The following is a 20,531-nucleotide window of genomic DNA, read 5'->3' on the forward strand; positions in this document are numbered from 1 at the left end:
TTTCAAGGGCACACATCTGCATAGTCTCCCCATGTGCTGCTATTAATATTTCAGTCTGTTTTCAGAGCAGACACCGAAAACCTCCAGGATGTTGTAACAAATGGTAATGCAGCATGTAGCACACTCGTTTCATGAATAATAATGTACACGCAATGTTCTCAGAAACAAGACTCTGCCACCCTGGACATGGAGCGAGCCAATAAGGAGATTGAGATGCTGAGGAAACAGTATGAGGCCATGTCACAAGAACTGAAGGAGGCCACGCAGGAGGCTGAGGTGGCCAAATGTCGACGAGACTGGGCCTTTCAAGAGAGGGACAAAATAGTGGCGGAGCGGGAGAGCATAAGGTCAGTCTGCGTATGGGTTTGTTTAGGCTTTAGAGAATCACTGGGTAATGCCCTCTCCCCTCAGTACCCTCCACCTCTGTCCTCTCCTCCCCCCAGGACTCTGTGTGACAACCTACGGCGGGAACGGGACCGCGCAGTCAGCGATCTGGCCGATGCCCTGCGCAATCTGGACGATATGAGGAAGCAGAAGAACGATGCGCTGAGAGAGCTCAAAGAACTGAAGTGAGTCGTCGCCGTGGTTATCTGAAGCCTCGGTCATAAACAGTATGACAGGAAAGACCATCCGGGGAAATCCCTCTGCGTTTGGGGCGAACACAGACCAACATTGCATCTCCTCGGCCAACTTCACGTGCTGCGCCGTCTTTGTCTCTGTAAGCTGTTGTACTCGGCGTGTGGCAGAGCATAAGCTGCGATGCTCTGCCTTTGGAGAACATCATGGAGCTCAGTTGTTTGCCTGGCGCCTTTTCCACACGGCCAGATTAAAAGTGTAATCCCGAAAAGCGGCAGTGTTTTTGGACACACGCTCACATTGGGTTTTTCACCGTCTCCACCTCCCTCCATATGAATGTGTTAATATTGCATATAAAAGCTCCCTCTGCTGGATAAAGTGTATCATGACAGCCATTTCAGAGTCGAGGCGCTCCACGGAGAATGCAGTATGCTGTGACTTTGAGAGTTTTCCCCTCTATTCTCTGTAAAGAACAATAAGATCGGGGTTTTAATGTCACAGCTACCCTTAAGGCTTGCCTCAGTAGTGCACCATATGTCTTACTGACAGTGGGGCATTGTGTGCATTCTACTTTTAGATTCTTTTTTTCAATATCTAAATCTGATTCCCTAACCACAAAACGAAAGGTGTTGGCGTGAGAAAGGACATAAGAACATTTTGAGAGCAAACTTTTAGCCTGATTCCAAATAAAAAGGTCAAAACACTCTAAATGTTATTTTATCCCTTCAAAAAGAACAGTGTGGTTTTAGGTTAGAAAATATTTTCCAGCAGTTGTGTGTGTGTGTGTGTGTGTGTGTGTGTGTGAGAGAGTTCTTTCTTTCTGTTATGTCTGCCCATCCATCCTCAAGTGACTGACCTTTGACTCTGTGTGCCATGTCTTCCTTTGTTAAGGGAGAAGATGGAGAGCCAGCTGGAGAAAGAGGCCCGGTTCTGTCAGCTAATGGCCCACAGCTCTCACGACTCAGCCATCGACACAGACTCCCTGGAGTGGGAGACAGAGGTGGTGGAGTTTGAGAAAGACAGGGTAAGAGCAGTGCTCAGCTCTTATTACTGAGAGTGATTTGGTGACATGCCGGTCTCCTGAGCGCCAGCAGAGCTCTGAAGTCTGCCAAAACGTGATGATATTGAAATAAGTTTGTCAAAATGAATGAATTTACTGACATTTATAATTCTGCCTTTGCAGGATGACATGGATTTAAAGGCACTTGGATTTGATATTGCTGAGGGGGTAAATGATCCGTATTTACCAGGGGATTGTGGAATATTTGTTACAAGGGTGGACAAAGGAAGTATTGCAGATGGAAGGTTAAGGTACGAGCTGCCTCAAGAAGGTATCGTGTGTAATTTTCTGGAGTTGATTAAATGACCAATCATCCACCCCCCCTTTTTTTTTTTTTTTGTCTTTCCAGAGTGAATGATTGGTTGTTAAAGATTAACGACATGGACCTCACCAATAAGGACAAGAAGCAGGTGGTGAAGGCCGTCCTTAATGGTGGAGGGCTGATCAACATGGTGGTACGAAGAAGGAAGTCTCTGGGAGGAAGGCTTGTCACTCCTGTTCACATCAACCTCGTGGGACACAAAGGTACATTGGAGTGCAAAATGACATAGCTTTTTCTATGTGTTATTCCTCGTGGCTGTTTGTGCTTCGGTGTTATTTCACGCGTCCTTGTTTATCACCCAATTTTCTCTTCTGCACCGCAGACAGCGGTATTGGTCTGGAGAGCGGTGTGTTTGTCACAGCCATCATCCAGGGCAGTCCAGCAGCCAGAGAAGGTTCTCTCACAGTTGGAGACCGACTGATCGCCGTGAGTCTTTGTTAGCTTCTAATAAATCCTCTTTTTTTTTTTTTTTTCTTTTAATACTCCCTTCTACCACATCTACCTCACTACAGCTCCCACAGGTCCCTTTGGCTTTCTAATCCCAGCCCTCTTCCATTCTGGTATCCACCCTCCAAAGCCAGATAAAGTGGGATTTGGTTGAGTATGTGAAGTAAAAGGAGGAAAGTCTCCTGCTTTGATTAAATCCTCAAAAAAAGTGCAGCTCTAGAGAGCCAGGTGGAGCTGTGTTCGCGCACACAGCTGCAATATTCTCACGCTTGAGGGAAGGGAAGAGAAAAGACAAGTGTCAGAAATGGAACCATGCACCTCCATCTCTGGCCTTGAAAAGGGATCCCGTCTCTTATCCTAATCTGCCAGTAGCAGCAGAAATTTTAACTCCGCTGTTTAGTTTAAAATCAAGCGTGAAACCTGTGCATTACCCCGAAATCCCAGACTACTTAGATATCTCTGCTCGCCATTTAGCAGCATAGCCGTCTTCTCAAAGTAGCCAGGGAACTGATATGCCAGATGATAGCTCAGCTGCTACCACAATTAGCAATGGTAAGTACAGATGATGCCTTAAGAGATCTTAATCGTGGGAGAGTATCGTATTTTACGATGCCCTTGCGGATGTTAATCACATTAGTGTATCAGGTTATGTATAACTTATTAAATGCTTAATTGCATTTGCAAAAAAAAAAAAAGAGTCCAGAGTGCTGAATCTGCAATGAAATATGCATGGGAGGCAATTGAATCTTGACCGCTAAACTCTGTGGCTCAAAGGTGAGCTGAGAAAATGCTCGATAAAGTTCTTTCCTGAAGTTATTGTATAATAAATCTCAGCCGTAGGATATGACTCACTTTGCTCTCTGATATCTCTCACTGTTTTAAAGTTGAGCCCATTGTAATTGAAATGTACGGATTGCGGTGCGAGGCTTCTTCAGACTGAGAAGTGCTGTCCTAGATTTCTTGTGGTTTCCACGCTGCAGCAGAGATGCAGCTCAGGCCCCAGGCACTCTCATGTTCAGGAGATATGTCACCTGTATGTGTTTTGTAGATATGCATCAATTTTTTTTTTTTTAACACTGCCACCCAAGACATACACACACACACACACACACACACACGCCTCAGAGGAATATCAAAAAAGACTAACGTGCTTCAGTGTTGAAGGACCTGTCCTTATTTTCAATGTCTTTCTCTACTCCCCAGATAAATGGCATTGCTCTGGATAACAAATCTGTGACGGAGTGTGAGGCTCTGTTGAGGAGCTGCAGGGACTCTCTTAGCCTCTCTCTCATGAAGGTGGGCCACACTCATCTCACTTTCTGAGTTTCTTTTCTACTTCACCTCTTCAATAGCTCTCTGTACTTCAGCTTGCCCTACTTAACACTTCTATAACTTTAACTGTGTGTAGTGTGAGAACTGAATTGAGAACTGATGCGTTGCCAATTCATTAGCCTGCGTATCATTTCATAAACTTGGACTATGCGTTGCTAATTTCTTCATCTGTCCTCCCCACAGTTTTTCCCTCACAGCACATCAGGGCAGAACATCTTTGAGAGTCTGCGCGAGTCATCGGAGAAGTCCAACGGGCGCCTTCACCTGTCAGAGATTCACTCCCGGAACAGCCGCAACCTCAAACACAACAGCTCGACACAGACCGACATCTTCTGCCCTGACGTTGGAAGCACCAGCACAAGTAGCATCTCCGGGGAGAGGAGGAAGGTCCGAGGAGAATCTGACGAGGTGTACGGCGACCTCAGCAAGCCGTTCTCCACAGGTTCCCTCCACGCCACCAGCCTTCGGCCGGCCTCTGACTTGGGCACTGGCCGATACGGGCCCAGTGCTTTCCAAGAGTGCTGTCCCTACACAAAGGCGCCTTCCTCCTTGCCCTTCGACCCCGTCTCTCCCTCAGACTGCATCACAATGGAGACAACCCTGGAGAAGAAGCATAGTGGGGGCACTTGGCCCAAGATGATGGTGGGGAGTATGTCGGTTGCACCCGATAACACCAGTCCCGTCACAGCAGCAGCCCAGCTCTCCATCTACAAATCGCCCAAGCAAAGGAAGTCCATCTTCGATCCAGACACTTTCAAACGCCCCGAAACCCCCTCCTCGAAGACGGAGTACATGGCAGCCAATCAGATTGCCGCAGCAGCCGCCGCAGCCGCGGCAGCTTGCCACTCCCCACAGCCTTCGAAGACAGAGTCCCTCTCCTCCTCATCCACCCCTACCCCAACCCCTCCGACCCCACCCACTCGCAGTGACTCCTTTAAGTTCAAACACAAACATCAAAGCAGCTCTGCCTCTGACTGCACGATCACCTCAGACGGCAAGGGAGAGGCTGCCATCTCCATGGCAGCAGGAGAGAGCAGAGACAGGAGCGAGCGGGAGAGAGACAGGAATGGAAACCACTATTTCCTGGATGGCAAAGTCCTCACCTCCAGGAAGTCGTGTGATGAGGACATTGGCCGAACCAGGGGGGAGGAGCCAGAAGTGAAGAGGCCACGCCCCAAATCTGCACCCGCCCTTCGACGCAGGATGACCCCCCAGACCATCACTCTTCCCAGCTTCCAAGTGAGTCTATTTGAGTCCTTAGATATAAATCTAGAGTCTTAATACGTTCCTTTCTCTTCTCCCTGCAGCGGTTCAATGCGGTTCGATTAGAATATTCTCTAATAAAGAGATGAATCATTTGAGTGTTTGAGTGCTTCAATTCAAAATGGCACCAACATTTTAAATTCTCCCAGTGGGCCAAAACATCCATTTTGTAATAGAATTTACAGTCCCATCAGAGTTAAGCCTCTGGGACTCGCCTCATAGCCAGCATGTCGAAGTGATTGATGCTTCTGCACCGGTACAGCCATCCAACCCAGGAGCTGAGTCAGTGCCTGGGGCTCAGACAACCATACCTGGCTACCTCCTCAGACCCTGAATCACCAGGGGGGGGTGTAGATGTTCATTTTACTGTTGTGGAACATTCATACTGTCATTTTTCTCATATGGTACTTGTCTCCAGCAAAGGGTAGAGGATTTCTCCCAAGACATAATAGCGTTTTGTTAGCCTTCAGAGAAAATGGTAACCGTTCGCCTCTGTCGTTCATCACAGAGCTACTCTAACGACGAGCATTCACCGGAGCCCAGGGACATGCTTCGTTCCTCCCCCAGCCGCTCCCACAGGCACAGTGTGGGCTTCGTCCCCACTGTCTACAATGGCACCCTACCTCCAAGTGAGTTTCTTAAATGTTAACACGAATGCTGTCACATCCTAATCCCAGCCGCCCCTCCCTCTCTCCTAACGTGGCCGTGTGTCTGTGCTCTGTCAGATTCAGCCCACCGGGGTCTGTCCCCTTGCCCCGCTGTGACGGCCGTGATGAGGAATCCAGTGTACACCGTGCGCAGTCACCGCGTTCATACTAGCAACTGTCCATCTGTCGCCTCTCAGATTTGTCACCAGCACACCCACACCAGGTGACCTCCTCTCCACGCTCCGCTTTCTTGACTCCTGTTTTAAGACTGGTGGTCGAGGTCAAAGCTTCCTCAATTGCCAGTTCAGTGTTTCTGATGGGGCTCGTTATGACGACTAATATATATTTTAATTAGACGTTAATGTTTTCTAAAGTTTCCCAAAGGCAAAAATCACATAATTAAATTTGGGTTAGGGAAAATAATTTCCTACTGTTTGCCTTAATATTGTACAGTTGTGATTTAGCTCTGTTCATCAATTTAATTAACTCTGAACTGTAAAATATCTCACATGTTCAAATAATTGTGGAGGAATTTTATGCATAATTTTTACGAGTATTTCCTCATGAGTGTTTTTTTATGACTCTGTAGCCCACAACACCAGGGTCGTCTGAGCCTGGACCTGAGCCAGCAGAAGCGCACGAATGACTACTCTGAATCCTCATCATCACGCAGCAGCAGAGCCTCTCACGGTACAAACTCACTGCCCTCCAGTGCACGACTCGGTCAGTCTGACACGCACGCACGCACACACACACACACACACACTCAAAGGTCGCAGAATCAATGCCACTTTCTCTTTTTTGGATGTTATGCCACAGCGTTCATTTCTGTATCATCTCATCCCTCTGCCAGGCTCCTCCAATAATGTCCAGTACCGCACAGAGAGGATTAAAATCCCTTCTACTCCCCGCTACCCCCGCTCCATGCTTGGGTCAGACAGAGGTAAGTATTAAAACACTTCAGTGAAGCAGCATCTGTAGGTCCAGCCTGTAGCCTTTATAAGTCTGTGCACCAACCCTCAGGCTGTTTCTGCTTCGTCACGCTCAAAGTTTTCAATCGAGGCCACCTTAAATTTCACTCCCAGATGTGGATGTTTTGTTTAAACACCTGAATCAACAGCTTTTTATAATTGGTTCAAGGAGTTTTTCAACATGTCTGAACCTTTTGTTGACTTCAAATTATGAAACTTTTCTCTCCTCTGCACAAGGTAATAATGTGCATCCTGAGTGGTCACTGTTCAGGCAGAAAAATACTGCGAAATATTGTGAAAACATCTTAAATAATTAAACTAAGCTTCCACAGGCAGATATATAAACCCTAAGCAGCAAGCTGCTGACAGGCAGCTCAGGTAACAATATATTTGTCAAAAATTAAGTGTCAGGATATTTGCAGATGTGGGACAAATAAGATGAGGTGTTTACTGTCCTTTACAATTGCAACTTCACACCATTTTGTGTTCCATTAGAGTTTTTATAATCAGCTTACAGTGTGTATTCCAGAAGTGTAGCTTCTTGTTAGATGTCATTTTAGACTGCACACGCCCTTAGTCTGTCCCCCTCTGCTCCTCTTCCCCTTAATCCAGGCTCCCTCTCGCACTCGGAGTGCAGCAGTCCCAGCCTCATCACTCCTCCACAATCGCCACTCAATCTGGAAACTTCCTCGTTTGCCAGCAGCCAATCTCAAGGCTCCATTTCCACTTTACCTCGGATCTCAGTCAGCCCTCTGCCGATAGGGGAGCGCAGGAAAGACAGGTATGACGGAGACAAGCGCTCACAGATACTAATTTTAAAAAGCAATATATGAGACTATTAACTGTCCACACCCAGCTGGATGATGTCTGCACTGTTGTGATGCTGCCGACTGCTGCAAATTAGCTTTGTTGACGTATTTTTGACCAATTCTGTTCTGAGAAAATTACATAAAATAAAATTTTAGTTGCCCATCACAGCAGAATATGAATCAGATGATTGTTACTTGTGTTTAGTTGATCAGTGTGACCTTTGGCAAAGGTCCAAGATATTGAGAAATGGCTCTACAGATGGTGAAGATATTGGGTGAATAGTGGCAAGTATGATCGCAAGGATCACTAAACAAACGGGTACGATATGGCCTATGTTCATCCTCAGGGATCCTTCTCGGCTATTTCAAAAGGCGTTGCCAGGCAACAGGTCTATCATGGTCAGAGCTGTGCAATCCCTCGTTTAAATTCAGATTTTAATCCTATTAAAACTGTTTTAATAATCTTAAGGAAGCCTCTTGCTGTTCCTAAAAATGAAGCAGTGATCTTAGAATTTTATTCTATTCTTTCCTCCAACATTTCTGTCCCATTTTGTATCACCAACACCTCTTTTACACTGTTGCTGTCTCTGTTTATCTGTCCTCCATTCTCCTCTTTATCTTCCTCCCACCTCTCTGCAACCTTCGCTTCCAGATCTCTTTACCGTAACCGATCTTTTCTAAGGATTCCTCTGGCTGCAAGGCCGAGGTTCTCCTCTCTCAGGAGCCTCAGGTTCGTTCTCCCTCACAGTGCTACAATCAAGGGAATGGCCCCAACCTTCCCCGAAGTTCACGTCGTTCACATGCTTCAGTGCAGTTGGGTAGATAATATAGAGGAGCAGAATAGTTTTGTGCATTTGACATGCACTACATGGAATATAAAAGGACTCTGTGATGATTTTCACCCTCCACAAGATCATCGGTTTAATGTACATATTGCTAGTTCTTTGCATGTCACAATATTAGTGCTTTAGGAAAGATAGACCTGATTAGCTAAAGTTGGTGAACTTCAGATGTTCAGTGCTATAGTTTATATGTCTGCACTTGTCTCCCTCCATGTCAGAAAACCCACTTGAATCTCAGATATTGCATGCAGTGTCCATGCCCTATGATGACGACATGGTCAATATGCATGTGTGTATTTTGGCCTTAAGCCAAGTCACCCTTCAGTCTGCAGTATGTATGTTATGCAATGGTATTATTATTCAGCCTCGAGCTTCTGGGTCATGGTCTTGTTTGTACACCACCACTCTGTTTACCCCTGTCCCTGGCTGCTAATCCATTCCTCTTCTCTGCATTCATGGAATTGTATGCCATGTCCAAAGCCAACCTGTTATGAAAACACAAAAAGTTCATGCAAATCTTCTTCATGTGAAGGGATTTCACTTGCTTGTGCTTTTAGGATGTTGCACACAGTGTTTCTGTACTCTAGACCTGTCCAGGTTCCTCTGTAAGCCAGGCGCAAAGTGACGCTCTGGTCACTGATGATCAGTTTACAGGCCTGGGAGGGGAAAAGACGCTCAGGCTCAAACATTCATTATACGCAATTTAGTCTCTATTGATGATGGTTATAATTTGGACCGGATAAGTTTTTATATAACTAGAAAAGAAGCCTGGGTATAAAGTAACTCTCCAGAGCTGTAAATAAGTTGGTCAGTGCAATTGTCAAACGTCACCTCACCCCCCTCAACTTGCCCCTGTGTGGTATCCTGTAACTGCTTTTCTGGGATGCTATTAATTTATACACATTCCTCTTTCCCTCCAGGCCATACTTGGAGGAACCCCGCAATGTCATCGTGCACAAAGGTGTGGAGCCTCTGGGCATCTCCATCGTCAGCGGAGAGAACGGAGGGATCTTTGTCTCTAAAGTTACTGGAGGTAGCATCGCCCACCAGGCAGGACTGGAGTATGGAGACCAATTACTGGAGGTGCGAACAAGCTACTGCATGCCACAAAGGTTATAGCTGCAAGCGGCATAAATAAGAATGCATCGCCGGATACCTGTCAGGGAGCAGAACAATACGGGATAAGTCAGATACTGATGCTACTAATATGTTTGCTTCAAAGGCTCAGTCATTTTGCAGCCCACCATACGTCTATTCTCTGTTCCTGGAAGACTATTCATTAGTGTTGTCACAGTTCCCACTATTTTAATACATGCTGAAATGAATTCACTGTAAGGGTGGTTTCACTACATATAAAACAGCTGCGCAAGCTGAAATTCTTTTTTGCAATGTCAAATCAAGAGGACTTGTACTGTTCTTATGGATGGTAGTGTGACTATGTTGTATCCTATCAAACGTATTGATGTACTTCACTGTTATATAAGGGTTGTGGACCCTTTTGCAGTTTTGTTGTAAATTAATATAGAGTAAATCCATTACAGATCAATTTCTAAACATACCTGTTTTTAATTAACACATTAATGGACATCTGAAGACTGCTTTTTCCCCCGTATTACTAGTTAAAGCTCAAATGATGAAATGAAATGAGGGCAGATCATCTCAATGGTGGCACAAAGACATCCCTTGATCTGTAACTCTATAAAATAATCATGATGTCTTGTGTATGACACGGTGCACCATGTATATAAAACAAAAGTCATAAATATGAATTAGTGACTTTACATAACCACAGCTAAGCATGAATTACTTTCACACTTCTGAATTACAAATAGGGTTACAGGGGCTGCAAGGCAAAAACAGCTGCCTGGTCTCTTTACAGAAAGTAAAGTATACACACTTGTTTTAAGACATGGAAAATGTGTGCCAAACTAATCCTCTGTCAGTTCTTATGAGCACCTTCTCCACCATTTACTACTAATGACCTGAAACCCTCAACAGTCTAGTCAGATAGTGAGTCCATATCTCTGTTTTTAGTAACCCAATCCCTCCCCTTAACCACACTTTTCTTCCTTTTTTATTAGTTTAACGGCATCAACTTGCGAAACGCTACGGAGCAGCAAGCTCGTCTCATCATCGGTCAGCAGTGTGACACCATCACCATTATGGCCCAGTACAACCCACACATGTACCAGCTGGGAAACCACTCTCGCTCCAGGTAACGTGTTGTTTTTATTGTAGAATTGCCAACAGAGCGGGGTTGGTGTGCCGCTTAGTCGATTCCTGAATCGGTACCAGTAAGCGTTTCAGTTTAAGAATTACATGGATTTTCATGTTGTTTTTCGTGGCCAGGTGTTCTCTAAATTGTTTCTGTTTTTTCTTCTGAGCAGTGAGGCCAGATGATAAATTTTTTTTTTAGCTGAGTCAACATAAAGGAATCTCTGAAACAGCAGTTGTTCACCCAGTTGCCAAGTAGACAGATGTAATTAACTATAAAGTTATTCATCTTTAAATACTCACAATATGCATGATTGAGTCCAACTCATGCTTGAATTTGGAGTCCGATGCTGATATTTGAGAGTTAAAAAATGTCCGCTTATATTGGCTGATATGCTTTTTTTTTCATTTAAACCAACAACTTGGAGAATCACTTTAAATATTAGTTATTTGGCTGTTGTGGCAAAAATATGTACACACGTGGACAAAATTGTTGGTACCCCTCTGTTAATGAAAGAAAAACCCACAATGGTCACTGAAATCACTTGAAACTTATAAAAGTAACAATAGATAAAAATTTACTGGAAATTAACCATTGAAAATCAGCCATTACTTTTGAATTGTGGTTCAACAGAATTATTTAAAAAAACAAACTAATGAAACAGGCCTGGACAAAAATGATGGTACCTCTATAAAAGATTGAAAATAATTTGACCAGAGGGACATGTTTAACTCAGGTGTGTCCTTTAATTGGCATCACAGGTGTCTTCAAACTCATAATCAGTCAGTCTGCCTATTTAAAAGGTGACAAATAGTCACTGTGCTGTTTGGTGACATGGTGTGTACCACACTGAACACGGACCACAGAAAGCGAAGGAGAGAGTTGTCTCAGGAGATTAGAAAGAAAATTATAGACAAGCATGTTAAAGGTAAAGGCTATAAGACCATCTCCAAGCAGCTTGATGTTCCTGTGACAACAGTGGCACATGTTATTCAGAAGTTTAAGATCCATGGGACTGTAGCCAACCTCCCTGGACGTGGCCGCAAGAGGAAAATTGATGAGAAATTGAAGAGACGGATAGTTTGAATGGTATCCAAAGAGCCCAGAACAACCTCCAAAGAAATTAAAGGTGAACTCCAAGGCCAAGGTACATCAGTGTCAGATCGCACCATTCGTCGTTGTTTGAGCCAAAGTGGACTTCATGGGAGACGACCAAGGAGGACACCACTGTTGAAAGCAAATCATAAAAAAGCGAGACTGGAATTCGCGAAAATGCATATTGACAAGCCACAAAGCTTCTGGGAGAATGTCCTTTGGACAGATGAGACAAAACTGGAGCTTTTTGGTAAGGCACATCAACTCTATGTTCATAGACGCAAAAATGAAGCATACCAAGAAAAGAACACTGTCCCTACTGTGAAACATGGAGGAGGCTCGGTTATGTTCTGGGGCTGCTTTGCTGCATCTGGCACAGGGTGTCTTGAATCTGTGCAAGGTACAATGAAATCTCAAGACTATCAAGGCATTCTGGAGAGAAATGTGCTGCCTAGTGTCAGAAAGCTTGGTCTCAGTCGCAGGTCATGGGTCTTCCAACAGGATAACGACCCAAAACACACAGCCAAAAACACCCAAGAATGGCTAAGAGAAAAGCATTGGACTATTCTGAAGTGGCCTTCTATGAGCCCAGATCTAAATCCCATTGAACATCTGTGGAAGGAGCTGAAACATGCCATCTGGAGAAGACACCCTTCAAACCTGAGACAACTGGAGCAGTTTGCTCACGAGGAGTGGGCCAAAATACCTGTTGACAGGTGCAGAAGTCTCATTGACAGTTACAGAAAGCGTTTGATTGCAGTGATTGCCTCAAAAGGTTGTGCAACAAAATATTAAGTTATGGGTACCATCATTTTTGTCCAGGCCTGTTTCATTAGTTTGTTTTTTTAAATAATTCTGTTGAACAACAATTCAAAAGTAATGGCTGATTTTGATTGTTTAATTTTCAATAAATTTTTATTTATTGTTACTTTTGTAAGTTTCAAGTGATTTCAGTGACCATTGTGGGTTTTTCTTTCATTAACAGAGGGGTACCAACAATTTTGTCCACGTGTGTATATAGGTTTATTTTCCACTTTAAAATGCCTGTCAGTGCTCCCTGGTGGACAAACTATGTAGTGGTGACACAGTTTTTAGGTGGCCTAAAAATGTCTTTCTGTACTGTTTGTCTTGTTATTTTATAGGGTAAAACACACATTAATCAATGTTGACTTTTAATAGCATTCATGTAAATGTGCTCCGGTTAAGTGATCAGCTGATTTGCACCCGTAGGGCCCAATTTCTTGTTATTTAGCGGCCACAAATGTTTTTATGTTGTGAGCGCATGCGGATCAGTGTGAGCTTCAAAGCGAGAGCATTAAAATCAAAATGCATGTCATGTAATTTAAATGCAAAGTGCACACATTTCTTCTCCAGTATACTAGCTTTATTCACTCGAATAAAGTATGATGCACTAGAGAAGCGTTGTGCGACATGATTTAAATTTGATGGAAAACGGACTATAGCTCACTATTGCTCAAATAAAGCACAAAACAAGGGCTTAGACTTTTATCTATTAGGTTAGACATAGAATAGTTGAACAGCCGCACCAATGTTATGCATAGACTTCCCATTTGTAATGTAGGCCATCCGACTGGTGGTCATCTTCCTGTACCATTTTAACTATTTTTGGATGACCTGATCTGTTTGGCAGGCTTCAATGATACAGGAAGTCACTTGAGTAAGTCTTCTGCTGTAGGACATATTAAACCTAAATTTTTCTCTTTTTTTTTTTTTTTTTTTTTTTTGCAGTTCCCGTCTGGAGCCAGTCAGTACTCAGTCAACTCCCCAGGGGAGCGGAGCCGCCACACCCGACAATCACTCCACTATCGATACACTCAGCGAACAGGACGAGGGCACGCTCACTCCTTCCTCCAAGCAGACCACACCCACTACCAGCCCACACAATTTCATCAGGTAAATAAAGGGAAGAAACAACCCCACCGTAACAATATGTTATGGTGTGAGAGAAATGTTTGCTTCATGCCTCCCCATTACACTTCACCCACTCTCTAACTAATCGTCCTCTAGAATGCCATCTGAGGGCGGCAGGAAGGCGAGTGAGCCGCGGCTTGTGACGGTGCGCAGGCCTGGGGTGGAGGTGGGAGTCACACTCTGTGGAGGGAACCTGCGGGGCGTCTACATTGAGAGCCTGGACGAGGACAGTCCCGCCAGGGGTCCCGATGGGCTGCTCGCTGGAGACCTCATTCTGGAGGTGGGAATTTAAACACATATGCTTAGACACACGACCTGTTGCTTAGGAATTTCATAATGTAGGGAAACTTAATACACATAAATAATTCTTTACACCGTATTTTGGGGCAGTTGCTGAAGAGTTTGTGCATTATGTGCAAGTATTAGTGTACACACATTCAGGCAGAGACAGATCTTTGCAAGTGTGAGTTTTTATTCTGTTTCACAAAAGGAATAGCTGTTGTTTTTTGTAAGACAGTTGGAGGTGTATTATCAGTTTCTTTTAAAGTGATATCAAAGCAAAACTCTTATAAGATGTTGCAGGGCTTTGTGTGCTGTTGTTACTGTATTGTAGACTCGAGCGCTGCCAGAAGGCGCTGGCATTTCTTTCTTGCCTGTCATTGTTCTGCATTGATCTCCTCCTCGTCTGCGTTCTCTCTCACTCCACACTGGCGATCTATCCAGAGCACCTGAAACTCACAATAGACAATTCCTGGCATGCTCCCACTTAGCTCTCTGCCACAAAGGGCCTGCTGTCTGAATTGCCACGCAGCGTTGTCATCAGGCCGCACAGCGTCAGTCTGTCCTTCAATCTCTCATCCTGTTTGTTTTCTTCCTCCATACATGGCACACAAATCAATACTGCGACACTTTAATACTGCTGAAAGCTCAGAGGAAATGTAGCTGTTTACAAGTGGAACCTTCACAGGCACGGCAAATCATTTCACAGATGAGCGTAAACGCTGACTAAATTTCTCTGCTCCTCGTCCCGAGTTTGTCTTATTTTTCATGATGTGAAGTTCACTTGCCCTCTGTTGTTTTTTTTTCCTCATCTTTCAGTACAACTCGGTGAATATGAAGAACAAGACAGCAGAAGAGGTGTACGTTGAGATGCTGAAGCCGGCAGAGACGGTCACGTTCAAGGTGCAGCATCGGCCAGATGACTTCAACATGCTCAAAGATGTTCCAGGAGATGGCTTTTATATTAGGTACATGCAAATACGCACCCCGCACACACACACACAGACCATTACTGGGTGTTTATATGTTACAGCTCTGTAATAGGACTAAACTCATTTTCCCCAAGAAGCCTCATCTCTGTCCATGCTGCTATATATAGACGCAGCACAGGAGCGCCCCTTTGGACAAGCTAGAATATTTCTCATCTAACCAGTTATGTCCCAGATCCACTGTGTGACTGCAGTGATGCTAATCACACCACAAATTTAGGTTATCTAATCTCACTTCTCTCCACACACCGGACTCAAGTCCACATCCATCCTAGTGCTCTGTGTTTTCCAGGCCATTAGAAGTACACTGTATATGAATGGAAAAAGAAGCATTAAAATAGTCACGTTTTATTGTCGGGAGTCTGTCGGGGTGTGTTGCCGCAGCTGCCGCAGTCACTTGTCATATAGGCAAGTGCACTTGTGATGTCATCTGCAGTAAATACACTCAGTCTGCCTGGCTGTCACAGATAGGCTGCTCAGCCAATGACTTATGAGGCTCAAACAAGCTAGGCCTTTACTGTCAATAGATTCCTCTACACTTCTTTGCTCTTCCTCCTTCTATCACTCTGTTTCTTTATCGTGTTCTTTTCATACCTTTCTTGTCTGGTGCCTCACCCCCTCTCTCACTTTATCAACTTCATGCTCCCTCACTCCTTCACTCCCTCGGCGTGCCCTACTCTTCATAACTCCCCATCTATCTTTGTCTCTCCCTCCCACCAGAGCACTTTACGACCGGGTGGGGGAGGCCGAGGGGGACCTCAGTTTTAAGAAGGATGACATCCTGTACGTGGATGAGTCTTTACCAAAGGGCAGCTTTGGGACCTGGATGGCCTGGCAGCTAGATGAGAACGCACAGCAGATCCAGAGGGGGCAGATCCCCAGCAAGTACATGTGGGTGGAGAATGCAATGCTCGCTTACACACACATACATTTTTGAGCGAGGACATTCTGTAACAGCTGTGGCAACAATCTACATATGTTTACGCCATTGTAGCAGTATAGTGTAATGTCACCTCTCTTCCATATGTTCTGTGTTAGCCTTTTGCACTCAATGCAAGACCCTGCTGACCTCCTATTATGTGTCTATGTAGATATGCATTGATGTTACTAAACTTCTAACACAGTGATTCAGATTTTGTTTTTGTTCTAATACTGGGCCTGAAGCGTCCGTAGCCAGCAACGATACATTCTAAAGAAATGCTAAAATCGCAGCATCTCATAACTGAACTCCTACGGTGGAGTCTCTGCAATAAATGTTTTTTATTTTGTCTGACCAACCTTGATGCTCAGAACTACATGCCAAAGCTCTGCTCTAACCTTAGTGCAGCAAAATGCCTCTTTTGTAAAAGTGGAAAACAATCCTCAGAAGGAAAAATGGGATGTTTTTAAAATCTTCAGAGACTTTAATGTCCCTAAAATAAAATGACACAAGTGCTACTTTTATACACTGATGCTCACACAGCCTTTTTCTGTGCGAACCCTCCCCAATAGAATCTGTTTTGTGTGTGTGTGTGTGTGTGTGTGTGTGTGTGTGTGTGTGTGTGTGTGTGTGTGTGTGTGTGTGTGTGTGTGTGTGTGTGTGTGTGTGTGTGTGTGTGTGTGTGTGTGTGTGTGTGTGTGTGTGTGTGTGTGTGTGTGTGTGTGTGTGTGTGTGTGTGTGTGTGTGTGTGTGTGTGTGTGTGTGTGTGTGTGTAGGATGGACCAAGAGTTTTACCGCAGACACAGTGTGACAGAAATGAAGGAAGACTCCAGTAAAACACTCTCTGCAGCAGCCCGCAGGTCCTTCTTCAGGAGGAAACAGAAACACAAACGCAGCAGCTCCAAAGACAGCAAAGAGATGGTGGCTCTGGACACCATCAGCACAGACTCCATCCCCTTCCTCGATGGTGAGATGAACGCTTTAGATGTTTTGAATACAACTGATGAAGGGTAATTGATTGACCTGCATGTTCTTTGTGTCAGACTGTGTGAGCCTAGCGTACCAGCGGGTCCAGAAGGTGGAGTGCACCTCTCCCCGGCCGGTACTCATCCTTGGGCCGCTGACCGACCCCGTCAAGGAGATGCTGGTCAAAGAGTCTCCTGGGAAGTTCTGCAGATGTGTACTCGGTGAGTTCACCTCATCCAGTTTGTCAGTCCTACAAATCGGGGAAATAAACTGTGCATCCACATTCTCAGCAGCTGTTTGATAATTCTACCTTGAAAATAAGACTTTAGGGTTGAAGGAGTGGGAGGGTTGGTTCATACAGTATCAAGAAAAATGTATCTTGTGACTTGTTTGCACCACGACTTTGATAAATATCCTCGCTTTGTCTTCTAAGTTATATTTACTCGTTCACTCTTTCTGTCATGTCTGCAGAGGTGATGAAGGCATCCCAGCAAGCCATCGAGCGGGGTGTCAAAGACTGCCTCTTCATCGACTACAAGCGCAGAAGTGGCCATTTTGATGTGACCACGGTCGCTTCTATAAAGGAAATAACAGATAAGGTATTAGTCGGGGCTTTTCTGGCTTGTCAGATATTATCAGGAAAGATAAAGTGGGTTCAATTTGTCTTTTATCTGTGCGTTTGCTCAAGATAAGCTATCGCTATTGCAGCACTTTAATCTTAAATACAGATGAACGAAAAGCAAGATTCCTGGTCGTGACAGCAAATGCTAATCGTTGTCAAGCCTTTTGAAACTGTATCTTGAATGATCTTGTCTGCTGAAATGACGCTCTGTTTCGTTTTTTTGGATACAGGGCTGTCACTGTTTGCTCGACATCGCCCCGCACGCCATTGAAAGGCTCCACAGCGTTCACATATATCCAATTGTTGTCTTCGTCCGCTACAAAAACGCCAAGCAGATTAAGTAAGTAGCAGCCCTGGATATTAGTTGATTTGAACCGTAAACACTGTCCTGGTTCCGTGGCATCCTTTGCCCGATGGATGGATGGAGCTGGATAAGCCTTCACACTCTCCATTCCACCATGAACCCTTTGGCGCGTCTGTCAAAACGCCCCGCCCCACCACAAACTCTTGCATAATCCCAAACAGCTGGTGGAACATGCCTGTTTTTTTTCCCTTTCTTTTTAAAATAAATTCTCAGTGTAAGCGCTGTTCCCTTTTCTTCACTTTTTTGGTTTTTATGTTAATAAATGTTTGCAACCCTCGGGGGTCTAATCAGTGAAGCATTAGAAACTCTGAATGATTGATAGCTTATTACACAATCAAAACGTAAAAAATTATGAAATGTGAAAGTGAAGTGGTCACCGGTGTTGGATGGGCGCCTCACGGCCTCTGATCTGAATGACTATCCACCTTTTTTGGTTTTCTGACAGGGAGCAGAAAGATCCGGTTTATCTGCGGGACAAAGTATCTCAAAAACATTCCAAGGAGCAATTTGAAAGTGCACAGAAGATAGAGCAAGAGTACAGCAAATTCTTCACAGGTTTGTGTGCAGTCAGAGCGTATAAAAACAACATGCACTATAGATAATATGCCCCTGATAAATGCCACTGTTTTCACCGAGTAACCCTTTTTTTTTTTTTTTGCAGGTATTGTCCAAGGCGGCACCCTCCCTTACATTTGCACTCAGATCATGACTATAGTTGATCAAGAACAAAGTAAAGTCCTGTGGACTCCACTCGGCTGCCCGTAGAGGAGACCGGCGGCCACTACAGCAAGCTGTGGCTTTCATCTCTATTCCCCAAACACTAATTAACCCTTTCACACTATACCAATAGGTACACTACAGTGAGCTAGTTATGTAAATTATTGATATTTTTTTATTTTGTCTTTGTTATGATTTATAATCAGAGCCTCCTTTTATTTCTGATGTACTCCGGAGCAGGTTCGTAGCACTGGATCTCGACGTGAAAGTTCATTCAGTCTTCCCTAAGGGTTTCTGGTGGTGTATTTGTAATGCTGCATTGTAGGCATCCGTTTACAGTCAAAAGACGAGTCTGATTATTGATGTTCAATATTTGCTTGAATGCGTGTCCCTCCCCCTGTGTACACAAACCTCAACACTAATGAAGTTCAGCCACCCCTGACCCACCCGTGTACCAAATGACATATGTGGTTTCCCTACAATTATGCACCCATTTGACGATGACTGACGGCTAATTGTGTATTTGTTTGTGTGTATGAGTGTGTGTGTGTGAGAGAGAGAGAGAGAGAGAAAAAACCTTGAGACTGTTGTTCACAATTGTAATGACAATTTCAGTTGAGTTGAATCATGGTTGTTTGCTAGCATGAACACGATGCTATAGAAATGGAATGCCAGGATCAGACATCACATTCCTCGTGGTGTTTCATCACAAAAGTGCAAAAGCATCAAACCACTTGAAGTATGTAGCTGTGGTCTTACTGAACTCGACTGCAAGCAGTGACGGCCATGAAAACTCCAAACGCATCGATGTTTGCCCTATGCATTATGCTTCTATAGTAGCCGGGTGTGTGGACAGTTTATGGGCCTTTCGGAAGTGCCTTCGGAGAAGAAGCCTGATCTGAAACCAGCCCCTGGTCACTTAGCCAGAACGTCAAGAGGAATTTTGAAAGTTTCCTTTCAAGATCCAATGCATCATTTCCCCCCCCGTCGTGGACTAGATGACTCAGGTGCTGATTTGAGACCAGTATTGTGCAGAGCGCATGACAATGGTGAGGTCTTTGGGGGTAGGCCGAAGCGGCGGCCAACGGGTTAACTCCTCAGAATGCACTCCAGGGCTAGACAGACCACTGTGTAACTATCATTCTATCTCTTTTAACATATATTTAACAACAATATAGAGTATAACATACAGTATGCAGATACATCTGAAAAAAAAAAAACATATATATAAATATATATATTACATGTATTTTCACTAGGTCATACGCCTAGGAACGTCTGGCGGTCAAGTTATGTCTTAGCAGGTATTAGCATGTTTTTTTTGTGTGTGTGCGTGCGTGTGTGTGTTTTGTTTGTTTGTTTTTTTTCTTTGAAGAATTTTTTTTTTTTTTTTTTTTTGTGGTTGGTTGTCAGTCACTTATCGATGTACTCATTAAAAGAGACACTATGAAGCAAAATTTGCAGGGTAATATCTTAAAGGATTTTCCTCTGATCTGTTTAAATGTCAGTGACTTTTCATTGTTATTTAATTGTATTTTTATTCAGGAGGCATAAAATATTGACAAAAATATTCTGCCCTTCCTCGAAACCGTATCCTGTATCTTTATTGTGCCAAAATCCACTAAGGCAACTTTTTATCCTTTTATTTCTGTTTTGCACTTGTTTATCTGTTAACCTTAAACATGTAACTGTTCCTAGGTTTCCAGTAGACTATGAATAGGTACTATAATTTCTACTGTAACTAATTCACATTTTTATTTCACATCAGTTCCTTACATTTCATTGATGGCCTTTTATTCTTAATTAGAAATAAAAAGGATCACTTCTTATTTGAATTATTAAAAAGGGATCTATTCTTGCACAGTTTTTCAAAGGAAAATTGGTCCACAAGTTTGACTATTGGGCTAAAAGAGTAAGCAGAAGCAAACTGTAATGTTACTATTTTTCTGAGTAGATAGCTTGTGTTAGAGAAAGAGAGAGAGAGCGAGAGAGAGAGAGAGGGGGATACAGCATCAAAAGGTTGTATTTTTAGAGAGGGTCTAGATGCCAGGTACTGATTGAAATTTTCTTTTATTAAAAAGAATGTGATTTGTATGTTGAGACATTAACATGAGAATTAAACTCATTTTCTGTATCACAACATGGAGTCAGTTTGGGTTTTTTG

The 20,531-nt window shown here is 43.9% G+C and overlaps 1 protein-coding gene across 3 annotated transcripts in view; it reads left to right on the plus strand.

Annotated features, from left to right (window-relative positions):
- The window catches only part of dlg5a (discs, large homolog 5a (Drosophila)), a 37,738-nt gene extending 17,207 nt beyond the window's left edge, over positions 1 to 20,531 (plus strand). For 2 of the 3 annotated variants that reach the window (XM_070840829.1, XM_070840830.1), the window contains exons 9-33: positions 163 to 347; positions 444 to 569; positions 1,468 to 1,600; positions 1,760 to 1,887; positions 1,986 to 2,161; positions 2,281 to 2,384; positions 3,609 to 3,701; positions 3,921 to 4,976; positions 5,509 to 5,629; positions 5,726 to 5,870; positions 6,237 to 6,370; positions 6,501 to 6,590; positions 7,231 to 7,399; positions 9,190 to 9,352; positions 10,351 to 10,484; positions 13,329 to 13,493; positions 13,608 to 13,791; positions 14,610 to 14,758; positions 15,500 to 15,670; positions 16,475 to 16,665; positions 16,742 to 16,885; positions 17,136 to 17,263; positions 17,517 to 17,626; positions 18,096 to 18,205; positions 18,312 to 20,531. In XM_070840829.1, coding sequence (XP_070696930.1) covers positions 163 to 347; positions 444 to 569; positions 1,468 to 1,600; positions 1,760 to 1,887; positions 1,986 to 2,161; positions 2,281 to 2,384; positions 3,609 to 3,701; positions 3,921 to 4,976; positions 5,509 to 5,629; positions 5,726 to 5,870; positions 6,237 to 6,370; positions 6,501 to 6,590; positions 7,231 to 7,399; positions 9,190 to 9,352; positions 10,351 to 10,484; positions 13,329 to 13,493; positions 13,608 to 13,791; positions 14,610 to 14,758; positions 15,500 to 15,670; positions 16,475 to 16,665; positions 16,742 to 16,885; positions 17,136 to 17,263; positions 17,517 to 17,626; positions 18,096 to 18,205; positions 18,312 to 18,415 — 4,413 coding nt within the window. In that variant the 3' untranslated portion in view covers positions 18,416 to 20,531. The remainder of the gene's footprint in view (positions 1 to 162; positions 348 to 443; positions 570 to 1,467; positions 1,601 to 1,759; positions 1,888 to 1,985; positions 2,162 to 2,280; positions 2,385 to 3,608; positions 3,702 to 3,920; positions 4,977 to 5,508; positions 5,630 to 5,725; positions 5,871 to 6,236; positions 6,371 to 6,500; positions 6,591 to 7,230; positions 7,400 to 9,189; positions 9,353 to 10,350; positions 10,485 to 13,328; positions 13,494 to 13,607; positions 13,792 to 14,609; positions 14,759 to 15,499; positions 15,671 to 16,474; positions 16,666 to 16,741; positions 16,886 to 17,135; positions 17,264 to 17,516; positions 17,627 to 18,095; positions 18,206 to 18,311) is intronic. The other variant, XM_070840832.1, reaches the window with a different exon arrangement.

The sequence above is a fragment of the Pempheris klunzingeri genome, chromosome 12 (assembly GCF_042242105.1).
Source record: "Pempheris klunzingeri isolate RE-2024b chromosome 12, fPemKlu1.hap1, whole genome shotgun sequence".
Taxonomy (NCBI): domain Eukaryota; kingdom Metazoa; phylum Chordata; class Actinopteri; order Acropomatiformes; family Pempheridae; genus Pempheris; species Pempheris klunzingeri.